General features: G+C 40.9%; 1 protein-coding gene across 21 annotated transcripts in view; it reads left to right on the forward strand.

Moving 5' to 3' along the window:
* Window positions 1-17,107, forward strand: part of PARD3 (par-3 family cell polarity regulator) — a 573,907-nt gene that overhangs the window by 103,713 nt on the left and 453,087 nt on the right. The window contains exon 1 of one of the 21 annotated variants that reach the window (XM_018057056.1): window positions 390-793. The exons of the other annotated variants lie outside the window; for them this stretch is intronic. Coding sequence (XP_017912545.1) covers window positions 653-793 — 141 coding nt within the window. The 5' untranslated portion in view covers window positions 390-652. Of the gene's footprint in view, window positions 1-389; window positions 794-17,107 lie in introns of those variants that run through there. 21 annotated transcript variants of the gene reach the window in all.

Raw genomic sequence — 17,107 nt, forward strand, 5'->3', positions numbered from 1 at the left:
TGCTGCCTTTGGAAAGGACGTAAAACACCCTCCTCTCCTTTCTGGGGCAGAGGACAGGTATTCCAGAGTCCTGTTCATTTCTCCTGTGACTCTTTTGTCCTATACTTTTCTGGGTAAAAGTGTTTAAGCATCGGATCGCTTCAGTTCTCATTCACTGGAAGAAGAGAATGTTCAAGGAGTTTAGAAAACAGTGTTTGCTAAGTAAGAGGGCTCTGACTTTGAAGTAGGGGTTGGGGCTCCATCCTGTCCTGGAACCAGCTGTCTGTTTTGGCAAGTAATGAGTTAAAGAGACTTCTTTGAGCATGCTGTGTTTACTCACACCCTGCTGACTCCTAGGTGTGTTGTTACACCCTGTGTCACTCCTGACAACTACTTCTGGCCTGTTTAACTGGTGGAGGGTGTTTTCATATGGTACAGAGGAAGCCCTGTCCTTGGTCTCCCTGCCCTAAGCAAAGCTCTCGTCTTCCTGGGGGCTTATATCTATGGAAAGGGTTCTTTCCTGTGTTTCCCAGCTGTTTCTCATCTGTTGCCCTTTCTAGAGGACTGAGCAAAACACAGGTCTTGTATCTGGGTTTGGGGGATCATTTTCTTTTTTCCTGTAGTTAGTTTTGGAACCTGGGTCACTGTGGATTTTGCCTTCTGATGGACTGAGATGGCAGACAGATTGACAAGGAAACCTGCGAAGAGATATTACTCCTTTTCTGGAATCTCTCGGAAAGATTCAGTGAAGGCCCTGAGGTTTTCAAGGTCATTGAACCTTAAAAGAGCCACTTCAGAAATCAGCAAAAGGAAGGTTGGTACAGAAATTTCTGATTCCTTCAAGTTTCATTTGGAGTTGAAAGTAGTTGCAACTTTTGAGAAAAGCTTTGAACATTTGATTTGAAAATTTAATTTGAAAATTCTTTTAAGGTTTCAAAAACATTGCTATTTTCTGCGCCATCTGTCAGTTAGTGGATGTTTATTATTTGTGTGTATGTTTGTTCATGTATTACATGGGTTTAAATTATTCACTGTTACAACACAAAGTTGTCATGGTATCAGAAGATTCTGATTCCTAATATGAATTCTTCTCCTAAAAGTTTGTTTCAGTGAAGACTCTCATAGTACCAAAACATCTCACTGAAAGGATTAGTTGACTTTTGTGCATAAACAAAATATTACACTGAATACAGATTAATGTTTATGTACTTTCATAGGAATATTGTTCCATAGGACTATGTGGAATTAAACTGAAATTTTAAAAAAGTATTTTTTATATTAAAAAAATAATTGGAGGCTACTGCTTGGGAATATAAAAAAATGAAGCAATTCTGGCTGTGTGCTTTCTTGTTTAGTTTTACTATCTATGTGTTGAGTATGTAACTTACCGGCTGTTGAAATAATACATGTGTGCTGTGCTGTGCTTAGTCGCTCAGTCGTGTCCAACTCTTTGTGGCCCCGTGAACTGTAGTCAGCCAAGCTCCTCTGTCCATGGGGATTCTCCAGGCAAGAATACTGGAGTGGGTTGCCAAGCCCTCCTATAGGGGATCTTTCCAATCCAGGGATCGAACCCAGGTCTCTTGCATTGCAGGCGGATTCTTTGCCATCTGAGCCACCAGGGTAGCCCAAAATAGCACATAGAATTTAAAAATTAAAGATTCCTCTTCTTAATATTAATATTTCTGGAGCTCCCTTTCAGTTACCAAATAGCAGTAATAACTGATAAAAAGTCAACTAACATCTCACATAGAATGTGATTTTCTTTTTACTTCATCATTTATTTTTGGACAAGGGTCATGGGTTACGTGTGCCCCCCAGTGGTCTTTTGTAGAATGGTCATTTTTGAGTTCCATTAAGAAGCAGTCGTAATATCCACGCCACTCCTAGGGGAAGAATTGTGCCTTCAACATTACAGACAAGTTCTTCAGAGCAACTTCCTTCATGTAGTTCAGACCCAGCTCAAATATGTGATATTTATTTGGATACTTTCTGAAGGATGTGTGTTTGGGAACATCTCTCAGTGGTTTGTAGGAGGGGACAGTGAAAACTCATGTTAATATATGGAAACTCATGTTAATATGTACCATCATGTCGACCCTTATTTTGGACCTAACTGCTAATATTGAGTAATTTTAATTTCTTCTTTTTCCCCTTCTTTTCCTTTTTACCACGAAGAACGTTGACATGTCAGATACAAATCAAATCCAAGACCTTCCAAATCACTAACCATTTTCTCTGGCAGAAATCACAGCCATAGTAGATGTTTGTTGACTAGGGATTCTCAACAATCCTGATTTTCTTTTTTGGTTATTTATGCACAGCTCAGTGTAATTTGAATTGCGGACACAGATTAAAACCTGTTTTTAAGAAATTAAACCTTCTACGTAGAGTGTACAGAAAAGAAGATGAGAAATTAATGAGGAAATCAAGGGCGCTGATTCAGATGTCAGAATCTTTTCTCTACGTCCTCGAGGAAGTACAGAGTTGAAAACTCTGCTTGAACTTGAGGGTGGGACCTGTGTGTCGGCATTCTGTGCTTGAGAATTTCAATAGGAGCACCCTGTCTTGTCATTAACGATTCCACGCATTGTTTACAGAAGTAGGGTGTTGACCTCCAGTTCTCCGCCACAATCCAATTTGTCTAATTAAATTCTGCTGAGCATTTCTAACTTCCTGCCTGAAACGCATTCTAATTGCTTGTAGTTCCAGCGGTGATAATAGTAGTGATGGTATTCTGCTCTGGTAAACATGTGTTGAAGTGATTACATTCCAACCTGTCGGGGAAAATGAGGGATGAAAAAGACTTAGCTTTTGGAGGATGCACGGGGATGTCGGCTGTATTGGTGATGAGTTCAGATTCCTATGCCAAGTTTCTGGGTCATCTTGTATGTACAGTTGGTGACACTATTGACCAAGAAAGGCACCTACCCTCCCCCCAAGGAAGACGCATCGCCTCCTCAGAGCCTTGTTGAAAGCCAGTGTGCGAAATGTCAGCAGCCGTATAATTTCAGATTCCTGCATTGTTTTGCTTTAGGAAAGGTTTCCATAGGTTTCAAAATCAGGGTTTTGTATGCTTTTGGCTGCGGGTGGGGGTGCGGTAGTAATGGTTAGGACAAGAGTGTAATACTTTTGAGACTTGTCAAGGGAATTAAGATCTCATATTAAGTGGAAAAAAACTAAGAAAAGCAGAAATGTTCTATATTGGACAGTTTGCTGGGCTCACAAGGCAAAGCAGTTTAAAGTGTGTGTGGTTGAAAAATCTGTCTCAGCAAAAACACAACCAAGGTTTTTGGAGTAAATGGTCAGAGTTTGTGCATCCAGGATCTGTGTGTGGCCCGACGTGTGGATTTCAGTCATTTGCTATGACACCGTCATTGCCGTCATTCATCTGTATGTCTCTGTCTCTATGCTGACTTACTTCTACATCCTGATTACATAGAAAACCAGCATGTAGACTCAGAAGTCAGCAGAATGACACATTCTGCTTAATGATTAATGACGGAAAAACAAGGAAGCCAACTCAGAAAGTTAGATGGTTTTTTAATTCAACAAAAAGGAACTTTAAGAGCCTTAAGTTATATAGACATGTATTTTATCTGCTAAAGAGCCTTCATTTTTAAGTAGAAGGCAAAGACCTTAGAATAAAGTTGCCTTGGTCTTTTAGGGCCTGAAGGTAATTATTTTGGATCCGTTTATTGGTTATCTTCAGGTACAAAGCAAAGGATATTGCATGGATTTTGTATCCAAACAAAGAAAATTGTATTATCTATAGTGTGTGTGTGAAGATAACGTGCTAAGTCTTTTTCCATGTTCTGTTAAGAGTGGCTTGTAGAAGGATCACAGTTGGTGAAAGTGTAGCTCTGGCTGAATGAAGTTGTCTTCCTACACCAACCATTCCTTAACCATAGACAGTGCCACTACTCATCAGTGAGAGATTGCAGTTACGTCCAGAATAATTTGACGTATAGCACTGTTTATTGTAAAACACTAAAACATATGTCCTTGTTCAGTGCTTTTTAGAAAACTACTTTGAAAATATTTAACAAGTTAGGAATATGTAACGGTTCTCTTATTTCATAAAATGTAGTCACTTTTTTTTTTTTAAAGAGGGAATGTTTTAGAAATAGAATGTATATGTCTAGATAACTTGGAAGAATTTTTTTTGTTTGTTTGTTACCAGAATAGTTCTCTAATCATAGCAGAAAAGCTAGTGCTGCGGACGTCACCCAGGTGGGAAGAAGTGTGTTCCTGATGAGTTTTGTAACATAGCTTTGCTGTGTACACAATAAAATGTCATCAAGTTCTATTCTCTTTCACTTTTGTGTTGCAAAAGTTGTATATTCTTGGTTTTCTCACAACCGCAATTAATGAGAAGCTCCTAAACGTAAATGCAATTCATGTTTTCAAGAATAGCTTATGTATTTTTTAATATTAGGTTTAGCTTTACCCTATGTAGTTAGGTGAAATGTGCAGGTGGTACTACACAAAGTATCAGTTTAAAAAATACAAACCTTTAGTATTTAATACCCTTACGTTATTCTAGGGCAAATACATTTTCTTTCCAAAACACACTGTCTCCAGATTGAGAGAGTTCTGATTCGGATTAAAGTAAGTTCTCTTTAGTTATTTTTTAGGGGTTTGTTCCAGCATTAATTGTACTCCTTAGTTATCCTTTGACATTTCTCGCTTAGGTAGTTTGATCTGAAATAGCAGTCAAGTTAAAGTATGCTGAGTTAATTTTGAATTTAAGAATAGATTAGTCCAGAGCTTTTAATACATAAGGGGAAGTGAAATGCATGTAGGTGTTAATGATGAAATGTATCATCCTTGAGGTGAGCAAAGAAAGGCTGCTGAACAGTGAACTGCTGAAAGAATCAAATGGGGCCAGGGTCTTTAGCTTCTATTCCATACCCCTTCCTGTAGTTAGCATCTCACCATGTCATGTGTGTTAGCCGCTCAGTCCTGTCCAATTCTCTGTGACCCCGTGGACTGTAGCCCACCAGGCTCCTCTGTCCGTGGAATTCTCCAGGCAAGAATACTGGAGTGGCTTGCCATTCCCTTCTCCAGAGGATTCTCCTGACCCAGGGATCGAACCCAGATCTTCTGCATCACAGGTAGAGACTTTACCATCTGAGCCCCCAGGGAAGTCCTCACCACATCATAACACCAGCCCAAGAAGGCCTTGGTGACCAAGAAAGAAGGACCAGCATGAAATGGGGCTCATTTTGGGTAAAAAGTTAAGGCCATGTAGTTGGAGGATGTATGTTCTTTCGAAAGGCAGCAGCTCTTACATAGGGAGTGTCTTCAAACAGGGTGGAAGCAATGCAGCCCATCCATGCGGTGGATGTGATTTATATTTTATGTACTGTTGGTTATACATGTTCCCAAGGAGAAGTCCTCTCTGTCGGGTTAGAATGAACGGTTGTTCCTGCCACATGGGACCTGCGGTTACCTGGTGAGAGTGACTGGGTGCTCGGCTGGTGGTAAATTCCTTGTTTACCTTTTGGGGCTGTGAACTAAATGTACTGTAATTTATGTTAATTTGTGCTTTTAAAAGTCTTCAATTTTGTACTTGATCATAAGGTCTGGTAAGAAAGATGAAGAAGTGCGTATGAATAACAGTGTTCCTGGGGAAAGGGAGAGTGGTTAACCTTTTGAATCAGAGTCACAGGTAAATAAACTCAGCTTTTTTTAAAGTGATATATCGATTTTCAAGCTTTAAAACCACAAAACGAGTTGATTTTGAAATTTGTGACCTGTTTCTCTGTCCCTTAGAGACTCTGCTCCTGAGTTCTTAAGCCCTTACAACTTGTGTGGCTCTTTGTAACAGCTGGAATGACTGACATTCATTTTCAAACAATCAGTTCTCTCTGATTTGGAAACACATATAATCATATTTTGGCAAGCATTTTCCCATTCCAGTTTCTCCTAACCCTGATGTTTTAGTGTCTCTTGCAGCCATGTTAACATTGGCTCTTAGTTTTAAAATGTTTTTGAATTTAATTTTCACATGAAGGTTGAAATACATATTACTATGATGCAAAGAATAAAACAGTTTTTAAATGGTTTTTAGGACTGTGTTCTAACTATCAAGAGCCAAACAAACTTTCAAGGTTTTGTTCAGTTTGTTTTCGTTTTTGTTTTTAGTTTTTTGAACTTTATGGAGGAGTACAGTTCAGTTCAATCACTCAGTCATATCTGACTCTTTTCAACCCCATGAACTGCAGCATGCCAGGCCTCTCTGTCCATCACCAACTCCCGGAGTCCACCCAAACCCATGTCCATTGAGTCGGTGATTCAATCCAACCATGTCATCCTCTGTCATCCCCTTCTCCTCCTGCCCTCAATCTTTCCCAGCATCAGGGTCTTTTCAAATGAGTCAGCTCTTCGCATTAGGTGGTCAAAGTATTGGAGTTTTGGCTTCAGCATCAGTCCTTCCAATGAACACCCAGGACTGATCTCCTTTAGGATGGACTGGTTGGATCTCCTTGCAGTTCAAGGGACTCTCAAGAGTCTTCTCTAACCCCACAGTTCAAAAGCATCAATTCTTCGGTGCTCAGCTTTCTTTATAGTCCAACTCTCACATCCATACATGACTACTGGAAAAACCATAGCCTTGACTAGACAGACCTTTGTTGGCAAAGTAATGTCTTTCCTTTTTAATGTGCTGTCTAGGTTGGTCATAGCTTTCCTTCCAAGGAGTAAGCGTCTTTTAATTTCATGGCTGTAGTCACCATCTGCAGTGATTTTGGAGCCCAGAAAAATAAAGTCAGCCACTGTTTCCCCATCTATTTGCCATGAACTGATGGGACCAGAGTGCGTGATCTTAGTTTTCTGAATGTTGAGCTTTAAGCCAACTTGTTCACTCTCCTCTTTCACTTTCATCAACAGGCTCTTTAGTTCTTCTTCACTTTCTGCCATAAGGGTGATGTCATCTGCATATCTGAGGCTATTGATATTTCTCCTGGCAATCTTGATTCCAGCTTGTGCTTCCTCCAGCCCAGTGTTTCTCATGATGTACTCTGCATATAAGTTAAATAGTAGGGTGACAATATACAGCCTTGTCGTACTCCTTTCCCAATTTGGAATCAGTCTTTTGTTCCATGTCCAGTTCTAACTGTTGCTTCCTGACCTGCATATAGGTTTCTCAAGAGGCAGGTCTGGTATTCCCATCTCTTTCAGAATTTTCCACAGTTTATTGTGATCCACACAGTCAAAGGCTTTGGCATAGTCAATAAAGCAGAAATAGGTGTTTTTCTGGAACTCTCTTTGCTTTTTCGATGATCCAGTGGATGTTGGCAATTTGATCTCTGGTTCCTCTGCCTTTTCTAAAACCAGATTGAACATCTGGAAGCTTAAGGTTCACGTATTGCTGAAGACTGGCTTGGAGAATTTTAAGCATCACTTTACTAGCGTGTGAGATGAGTGCAATTGTGTGGTAGTTTGAGCATTCTTTGGCATTGCCTTTCTTTGGGATTGGAATGAAAACTGACCTTTTCCAGTCCTGTGGCCACTGCTGAGTTTTCCAAATTTGCTGGCATATTGAGTGTAGCACTTTCACAGCATCATCTTTCAGGATTTGAAATAACTCAACTGGAATTCCATCACCTCCATTAGCTTTGTTCATAGTGATGCTTCCTAAGGCCTACTTGACTTCACATTCCAGGATGTCTGGCTCTAGATGAGTGATCACACCATCGTGGTTATTTGGGTCATGAAGATCTTTTTTGTATAGTTCTTCTATGTATTCTTGCCACCTCTTCTTAATATCTTCTGCTTCCGTTAGGTCCGTATCATTTCTGTCCTTTATTGAGCCCATCTTTGCATAAAATGTACCATTGGTGTCTCTAATTTTCTTGAAGAGATCTCTAGCCTTTCCCATTCTATTGTTTTCCTATATGTCTTTTCATTGATTGCTGAAGAAGGCTTTCTTATCTCTTCTTGCTATTCTTTGGAACTCTGCATTCAAATGGGTGTGTCTTTCATTTTCCCCTTTGCTTTTCGCTTCCCTTCTTTTCACAGCTATTTGTAAGGCCTCCTCAGACAGCCATTTTTCTTTTTTGCATTTTTTTTTCCTTGGGATGGTCTTGATTCCTGTCTTCTGTACATTGTCACGAACCTCCGTCCATAGTTCATCAGGTACTCTGTCTATCAGATCTAGTCCCTTAAATCTATTCCTCACTTCCACTGTATAATCATGAGAGATTTGATTTAAGTCATACCTGAGTGGTCTAGTGGTTTTCTCCACTTTCTTCAATTTCAGTCTGTATTTGGCAATAAGGAGTTCATGATCTGAGCCACAGTCAGCTCCCGGTCTTGTTTTTGCTGACTGTATAGAGCTTCTCCATCTTTGGCTGCAAAGAATATAATCAATCTGATTTTGGTGTCGATGGGATTAATGCATTATTTGAGGAATTGGTTTGAAATTCTAATTCACGCTCTTTTAAAGTTTGATTTGTGGGATTTCACTTTATTTTTTCCATATTGAAATTGGCATTTCTATACACTTTGAATATCTGCTGATACATTTGGATTTTCCTCGATTCAAAACTATTTCTTAAATGCAAAAGCAGTGATCTGGCCTTATCATTGCAACTTACCCTTTCATTAAAGCCATGATTTTAACAGAAATAAGACTCTTAGCTCCTTTAAATTGAAGACCATCTGAGGAGTCTAGACACCTTAGGTAAAATGTGTGGTTTTTTTTTTTTTTTCAATAACCTGATGCTGATCTTGGGAACACTCAAATCACCAAAATGTGGGAAAACTGGCATTTTTGTCAAAGGATCCTGTTTCTTTTCATTCATTCTAAACTAGCACCTCCTTTTCTTACAATGATAGTTACATTAGTAAATATATTATTTCATAAATAAAACAAATCATTTTAGTGTTTAAAAAAAACAATTTAATACTTAAGCCAGCCTTGAGGAAAAGCACAAAGTTTACCAGGTTACATTTTTTTTACTCCGGACACCTCAAGCACCCATTCTGTGCCAAGACTATTCTGGTTGGAGTGAAAGTGATTCTTAACATTATACACCTGATTGCACCTTCTGAAATTGTGTTATCTCTCTTTGCAGAAAGTAAAAATAAGTAAAATCACTCTTGTTTACTACTGGATATGCGTGCTAAGTTTCTTTAGTTGTGTCTGACTCTTTGCGACCCTATGGACTATAGCCTGCCAGGCTCGTCTGTTTATGGGATTCTCCAGGCAAGAATACTGGAGTGGGTTGCCATGCCCTCCTCCAGGGAATCTTCCTGACCCAGGGATTGAACCCGTATTTCCTGCAGCTCCTGCATTGCAGGTGAATTCTTTACCACTGAGTCATGGGGGATGTCCTTGTTTACTACTTACCTGCCCCAAATCTACTCTGACTCATGATATGTGGTTTCTGTCACATTTAAGGTATTTCAATGAACTCAACGCCAAATAATTATCCCAGTATTATGGGAATTCCCCTCCCCCCTTTTCTGTCTCCCATATTTTCATCTCTGTATCCTCAACCTAGAACAATGCCTGGGCCATAGGAAGTGCTCAAATATTTGTTGAATGAATCAGAATAGAGATATTGCCCAAAGTATCTTTGCTTTGAGAAGGCCTGATCGTGTGAATACATTTTTTTCTTTTTCTTATCTAATTAAATATTTGCCATTGGCTTCAAATATAACTACAAAGAAGGCTTTGGAGACATTTATATTGTGTGAATTTACAATAAAATCAAGTTTTTATGCCTTGGAAATGGACTTATTTTTTTTATTACGACCAAGAAATTGACCTGAGTTGTGGTTTGTCTGGGCCTGTCCTGGTCTTTGTTGTTTTCACTTGTCTTTGTAGGTTAGGCTGAGAACAGGTAGTGGTTACTCTTCCACCCACATTCTACCTTAATCACTGCAGGCTACTGGTGAAAACCATGTCCGTCATCAGCTCATCCAGGAAGGTAAAGGACCAAGGAGAGAAGTGCCACATGGCTGTGCGGTACCTCCTTTCTCCCTGGGTTTTTGGAAAATCCATCCATCTCACTCCTTTCTGTTATGACCTTAGAACAGTGAAGAAGGAGGCAGTTTCTCCTTCAGGCCTTACAAATAAGGATGGAGCTTACGATAGTAAAGCTTATTATAATTACTTTTAACAAAGTCATCATAGTACAATAAACATTTCCTGTGGAATTTAAGAATAAACATTAGCTACGGTGGCTACTATTTACATTTGGCTTAATTTACCAAGAGCAAGTCTACCTCGGCTGGGCATTCAGCTGTCAGTCATTGGGTGCCTCCATCTGGACTGGGCTCGAAAGGGGAGCACTCTGGCTTTGTCCCAAGACACCCACGTGTGAGCACTTTGATGCTTAGAATTCTCTACTGCAAGCATTTCTCAAATATGCGAGATACAAAACCATTTAAAATCAGTGTGCATTTTTCAGTGCTAAAGGCTGGCCAATAAAAATATCTCATTGCGCAATGTTCTTTTGACTCCGTGGTGAATAAGGTGACCTCACTGTGGCCCCAGACTGTCATGCTGCTGCTGTTGGTGCCCCCACAGAGAATGCTTGGAGGTGCCGGTGGCCTCAGCACCACTGCTTGCTCTGGGTGTCGATCAGTATGTCTTGAGGAACTGTGGAATGATGCTGGGAATACAATCCATTCTTTCCTTAGACATCAAATTCTAATTTCTGACATTGTGTAAACAGAAAGTTTGCTTCTTCCAGCTGATTGGCCCTTGTTGAGTGGTTCATTTTAGTGTTTTGGATTTTATTCTTGAATTTCCAAACCAGTTTCTCAACTTGTTTGTCAATAATTATGTTATAGTTTACCTTAGCGTGTTTCTGAAAGACCTGGAGCAGATATTTTGGTTGTTGGATATGCATATCAAGGTCAGGTATCAAATTAGGTCCAAACAAGGTCTTGTTCAAAACATCCGTCTTTAGTTTCTAGAACTCCCAGTCCTGTGTGATGTGTACATGTCCTCCTCCCACGCTTCCTGCCTTTAAGGATGAGGAGGAGGTAATCAAGTCCAGGAACAGAAGAGCAAGAAATGAGGAGCCCTCACTGGACAGATGAATGAATAGGACAAACCTCAGTATTGGAAGTTTGGAGTCTTGTTGAGTGATTCCTATAGCACCACCTAGAGTCTGAGAGCAATACTGCATTAGCTCCTGCTGGCCAGCACCAGGCTTTCCCCTGGCTTTGACAGAAAGAGAGGTTGAGATTCTTAGATCCTTTGTATTGTGTTGGGAACCAAAAGCAGCAAGTCAGCAGCAATTTCTTGCTCCTTGATTAGCCACATAATTAGTCAATATATATTGCATGAATACATATGCTATGGTTTAAAAAATAATTTATGCCTCAGTAATATATTTCCTATATTTAAACTGGGGTTTTGGGAGGATTAACTTTTATTTAAAAGTAAATTAGGCAATTCATCAGAATCTCTACTATAGTTTCATTATCCTCTAGCTTATTTGAATTGCTATACCTGTTTCGATAAAGACAATCTAGAAATCTTTATTATTAATAACTTGCACAGATTGTATTAAAACAGAGAACTTTTCCAGGCAAGTTTTCTTTTTACTTAAAAGATATGATTTTCCTGGTAGTTGTGGTTTTACCTATGTTGTGTCCCTATTTAATGGGATGCCTTTGTAGAAAGTTGCTTATTCTATCTTTTGGGCTATCTATCCTTCTATCTAAGACACATATGTAAACACGTACGTACTTTAAAGCATTTCTGAACTGCCTGCAGATTCTGTGTAAGCTGTTACAGAGAGTAGGATAGAGTGTGCTTGAGAACCCAGAAGTCTTTAGAAAGAGGTATTTAATATTTTGCACAGAAAGACTTGCTTAGGATGAGCCTCTTAATAGCCTTGTCTAGGATGATGGAAGCAGTGGCCACTAATTTGACTAACAAACAGGTTCTGATTGCATTTGCTATTGATACTGACATTGACATAAATATATTAAAAGCACTCTTTTTGGAAAAAAAAGTAGAAAGTGGAGTGCTTTGTGGATGAATAGGATGATACAGTGTCTTTAAAACATTTGCCATGCATGGTGCCTCCCAGGCCAGGTGGATCACACATAAGAGCCCACCTCGTGTTAAGTATGCCTGCTTATCACAGCAGTATTTGCCTATAACCAAGTGTCTGGAAGTGGAGAGAGGGGGTGTTTTGAGACTGAGGAAAGCTGATCATACCGTTCTTGGGGTTCTCAAGGCAAGAATGCTGAAGTGATTTACCATTCTGTTCTCCAGTGGACCAAGTTTTGACAAAGGTATGACCAACCTGTACAACGTGTTAAAAAGCAGAGACATCACTTTGCTGACAAAGGTCCAAATAGTCCAAGCTATGGTTTTTCCAGTAGTCATGTATGGATGTGAGAGTTGGATCGTAAAGAAGGCTGAGCACTAAAGAATTGATGCTTTTGAACTGTGCTGTTGGAGAAGACTTTTGAGAGTCCTTTGGACTGCAAGGAGATCAAACCAGGCAATCCTAAAGGAAATCAACCCCAAAATATTCATTGGAAGGATTGATCCTTAAGCTTTGGACTGATCCAAAGCTTCCAACCCTTTGGCCAGCTGATACAAAGAGCCGACTCACTTGAAAAGACCCTGACGCTGGCAAAGATTGAGGGTGGGAAGAGAAGGGGTCGACAGAGGATGAGACGGTTGGATGGCATCACTGACTCAATGAACATAAATTTGAGCAAACTCCGGGAGATAGTGAAGGACAGAGAAGCCTGGCGTGCTGCAGTCCATGGGGTCACAAAGAGTCGGACACAACTGAGTGACTGAACAACAAAAGCTGATCTTGGAGAGAGAAAGGGCCACCCTTTCAGCCAGCCTCAGACGTCAGCTTAGCCTGATTTAGAGAAATTGATCACTGGTCCCATGATGTGTGTACCTCCAGGAAAGTGGGGGCGTGGCTCTCTGCTTGCACATTTTAGGGACTGAGATCAGAGGAGCAAGATCCGTCCCTCTTCCTAAGGGTGTGCAATATTTTCAGGAGGTGCGCCCCTTTCTGTGCACCACTCCCTTGCTGATGGGGAAACTTGATGCATCAGTGACTATGCCAACCCCTCCCTCCCCTGAAGGGCTTACCTGAAGGTCAAGGGCTCTTGTCCTTGTCTCTCTACTGCAGCAAAGTTCACTGACCCTGAGCTCTGTGCAAAGTCATGGTGATAACAGCTCTCTTTCTGTGGTTCTTTCCTCTGTGTCACTGACCTTGGATGAAGGCCTGTGGACCACAACCCAGGCCCAGTTTTGGCTACAGATGAATAAATAGATCCCGTCCATTGTTTTTTCTTTCCCCATTATTTTATGCAAAAATGATGCTTAATTGTTGTCACCTACCTTCCTGACCTCCGTAGGAAGGGGTTTGTCTCAGTTTCTCTGCCATGACCCTCAAGCCCTCCTTTGACTAGATGTGAGCAGTTTGGGAAAAACCACAGGTCCTTCATCAGGCCACTTCAGGGAAAAAAAAGGTTTGCATATTTGCTGAACGGATGTCCCGAGGTCCTTTATTCGTTCGTTTTAGGGTGTTTGCAAGTAAGTTTTATTTCCTAAGAAGCTGTTGCTTTATTAGTTACAGAAGAACTAGTCTTATCAGCTTGTTGGGTGAGGGAGATGCATCTTTTCTGTCTCTTGTTTCTCAGGGAGAATAACCGCAGCTTCAGTTAAGAAGCTTTTTGACTTGAGGTGTCCACTATGACCCGAAGGGCTGTATTATGTGTAAAGATGAAAGCGTATTTGTTCGACCAGATCTTCACATTATTTCTGTCAGTCCAATTAGTTATAATCCTAGCCCTTCTGCCACACGTAAGAAGGGGCTTTTGGTAGACAATTTAATGTGTGAAAGAATGTTTGTTAGTTCCTTGCCGACGGGGTCAGCAGGGTCCGTTCTTACACACCAGCGCAGAATACGAGGGGCAGATTGGGTTATAGGATCTACCACTGCGACACTGGCTTAGAATATTGAACTAGAGCACCATGCTTCTGTGTCGTGTTTTAAAATAACTTTCCCGTCTGGACAGAACTGAGGCTGGCTGTGTTGCGTGGTTCAGTTCCTAAGTTCTTGCTGCTGGAGGCACTATCCTGGGTGCTGATTGGGGCTCACGGGAGTCTGGTCAGGCTGGTTCAGCCACAGAAAGCCTAATGGGTACTGCACCCACACGTGGAAATCCAAGGCTGTCTATCCATGTGTTCACTGCTGCGTCCAGGGGTCAGTGAGGGAATGACAGTCTTCATCCCCGCGTGTATCTTCACGGTGCGCTTTTCAGCTGTGACTTTCAGTGGCTCTGCACTCAGGGCCCACCCTGCACAGCTCCCCCTCTACAGGGCTGGGGGGAAGCACCCTGTGCACCCCGTGTACGTGGCAGCCTTGTGCACAGTAAATACTGTGCACAGAAAATACTGCGACGTTTAAAATGTTCTTTATGTTCTACAGTTTTAATCTAAGTTTCAAATGATCTGTCTTTTCAGAAAAAGAAACGTGCAGTGCAGGCATTTATGTTGATACTGTATGTGATTCAACCAAACTTCTGTCCTATGAGATGCCTTCATTGAAACAAAAGACTTTTAGAAAATTAGTTTCAAATTTGAAACGAAAGAGGATTTTTATAATTATAAAAATTTCAAACACTAGAAGGAAGTTTAGAAATAAATGTTTATCAGGCTCCCTCCTCTGGGGGAAGAACCACAGGCCCAGGTGGTGTGTTGCAGGCAGGACTTGCCTCAGGCCAGGGTCTCCTGGGTCCTCACTCCTTAAAACCCACCTCCTTTTTAGAGTTTGCTTCCTGAGGGTGTAGTCCACACCCAGGCTATGTGTGCTTTTGCTTTGCATGAGAGTTTTCTATTAAAGTGGATTTTGTGTGTGAATTCTAACCGATAAAGTCATACACATTAAATAACAAGTACTTTGAAAATAAACTAATGTCATGTATAGATTTGACACTTCTCCTGTGCCAGGCATAACTATAAGGACTTTTTAACAAACATGACGCACACCATCTGTGAGTGGGTTCTGGTGTCTTCTCCGTCTCTTCTCCGTGGGTGAGGACACCGCGGCACTGATAGGCATTCTTTCACACATTGAACTGCTTACCAGCCCCGACTGGGGCACTAAGCGCTGCACTGCACGTCTTGCTTGCCTGCTGCTCCCTGCCGTTGGTGCTGGAGGAAGTCTAGAAGGAAGGGTGGAGAGGAGGCGCCTGGCTTTTCCTGTTTGCTCTTCCTGTCAGCATTGCCCAGCCTGGGCAATTCAGAGGTAACTGATTCTAGTTTTCAGCTCTTTTTCTGGAAGCCCCAGAACCATCCCAGGAGGCAGCAGCCAGGTTTCCCTCTCAGATGCCCCAGCACGCGCTCTGCTGTGAGCTTCCTCTGAGCTCCTAGGGGCCAGCCCATCCTGCTGTGTCCTTGTTCCACAAAAGCCCTCCACTAAGTGCCCTACATCCCAGCCCCAGCAGGCAGCACCCTCTGCTCTGGCCTGGGTACCAGCTGCCCAGGACCTCCCTCCAAGGGTCTTGGTTCTGCGAACCTCTGTCTCCCTCCTTCTCTAGTGTTCCCAGCTCCAAGCTTACGTGTTTACCCTTCCTTATACGCTCTGTTGTGACTTCTGTTTTCCTTACTGGACCCTGATAGCTCTTTTGGCATATATTAAATAATATTCAGGATTAAGCATATTAGCTCATAAAATAATTTTGGTGAACTTATCCTAAGAAATATTATAATTTAAGCTAGTATCTAATTATGAATTAGTACTAGTATTTATTTTCAAATATTTGCCAAGGGATATAAAACCCAAACCATCTTTTTTGAAAAATGGAATGATTCCTTTACTAAGCTCCAAAAAAGTTAAAATGAGGCTGGAACAAAGTAGGAAGGAGATAGTTCTCAATTATTAATTAGTGAAAATCTGTGGCTTTGGGGAAAGCTGCTGATCCATTTAGAATAAACAAATATCAGTTGATTTTAATGAACTCCAGTTGGACCTAAAGAAAATTATTTCATCAAATGAATTTCAGATTTCATGATCTTTCATCACAAACCTCTATGTTTGTTCCTTTCTCATCACCCTCAGTTTAAGGAAGCATGAAGCAGTGCTCGAACGTGTGTGTGCTTGTTCTCGCTTTTCTTATTTGTGCCTTTGCCAAGACTAAAAGACCCGGTCACTGTAGCAAAAGTTTAGGGTCCAAGTTTGCATCTGAACACAACTCCTTGTGGAGGAGAAAGTAGAGCTGTGACAGCTTGGTTCTTCCCCCTCAGGCATAGTTTGGAATGTTTAGTAAAAGGATGTTTCTTCACACCGAGTTTCCATCAAGCTTGCATGCATGCCTTAGCTTGGTGCTTTTGCAATTTTTATGTAGCATCTGTTCCCCAATCCGAGGGCGCTAACAAGACCTTAATACAGATAGCAGTCAAGACAGCAGGGAGCTGCCCCTGTCGGCTTCTGACTTCTCCTGTGTCTTGAGTTATTATTCATAACGTAAACTCTCTCCCGGTTCCCAGCATGTACATAATTAATGGAAGAGACTATCCCAGGAAGTTTAGCAGCCACAAGTAGGTCACCATTACCAGATGTTTAATTATTGTCATTAGAAAGCATTTGGAAATACCTGGTGAGCTTTCTAAAAGCATAACAGTAAGCAAATCCCTTTGGATTTTGACGGATTGGTTCTTCTGTGTTGAACGATGATTAAAGTGATTGCAGGCACAATGCTGGAGCCTTCCTCTGAATGTCTTCATCAAAAAGAGGTAATAATTATGTTACACTCAATGTGAAATGCACGCCATCTTCCTTTTCATTTGTCTCCTGATTTTCTTCAGCTGTGCCAAGTTTTAATCAATGTGCTTCAATAGTATGAAAACTTGAACATCTAAAATTACATATTTAGTAGCAATATTTAAATCTTTACTGACAACATATTTATCAGATAATATTTTCTAGAATTAAGGTCAGTTGTCTGGAACCTCAGGAAAATATTGGAATGGAATGTGTTCCAGATTGTTTTTTTTTAATTTTGATGGTTAAAAATAAAATGCGAGATAGGAGAGGTCGAGAGAAATCTGTTAGAATGAATTTACAACCATTCTGTTAACATTATAATTTTTAAAATTTTTGGTGGCGTATGAGGTGGT

The sequence above is a fragment of the Capra hircus genome, chromosome 13 (genome assembly GCF_001704415.2).
Source record: "Capra hircus breed San Clemente chromosome 13, ASM170441v1, whole genome shotgun sequence".
NCBI classification, from domain to species: domain Eukaryota; kingdom Metazoa; phylum Chordata; class Mammalia; order Artiodactyla; family Bovidae; genus Capra; species Capra hircus.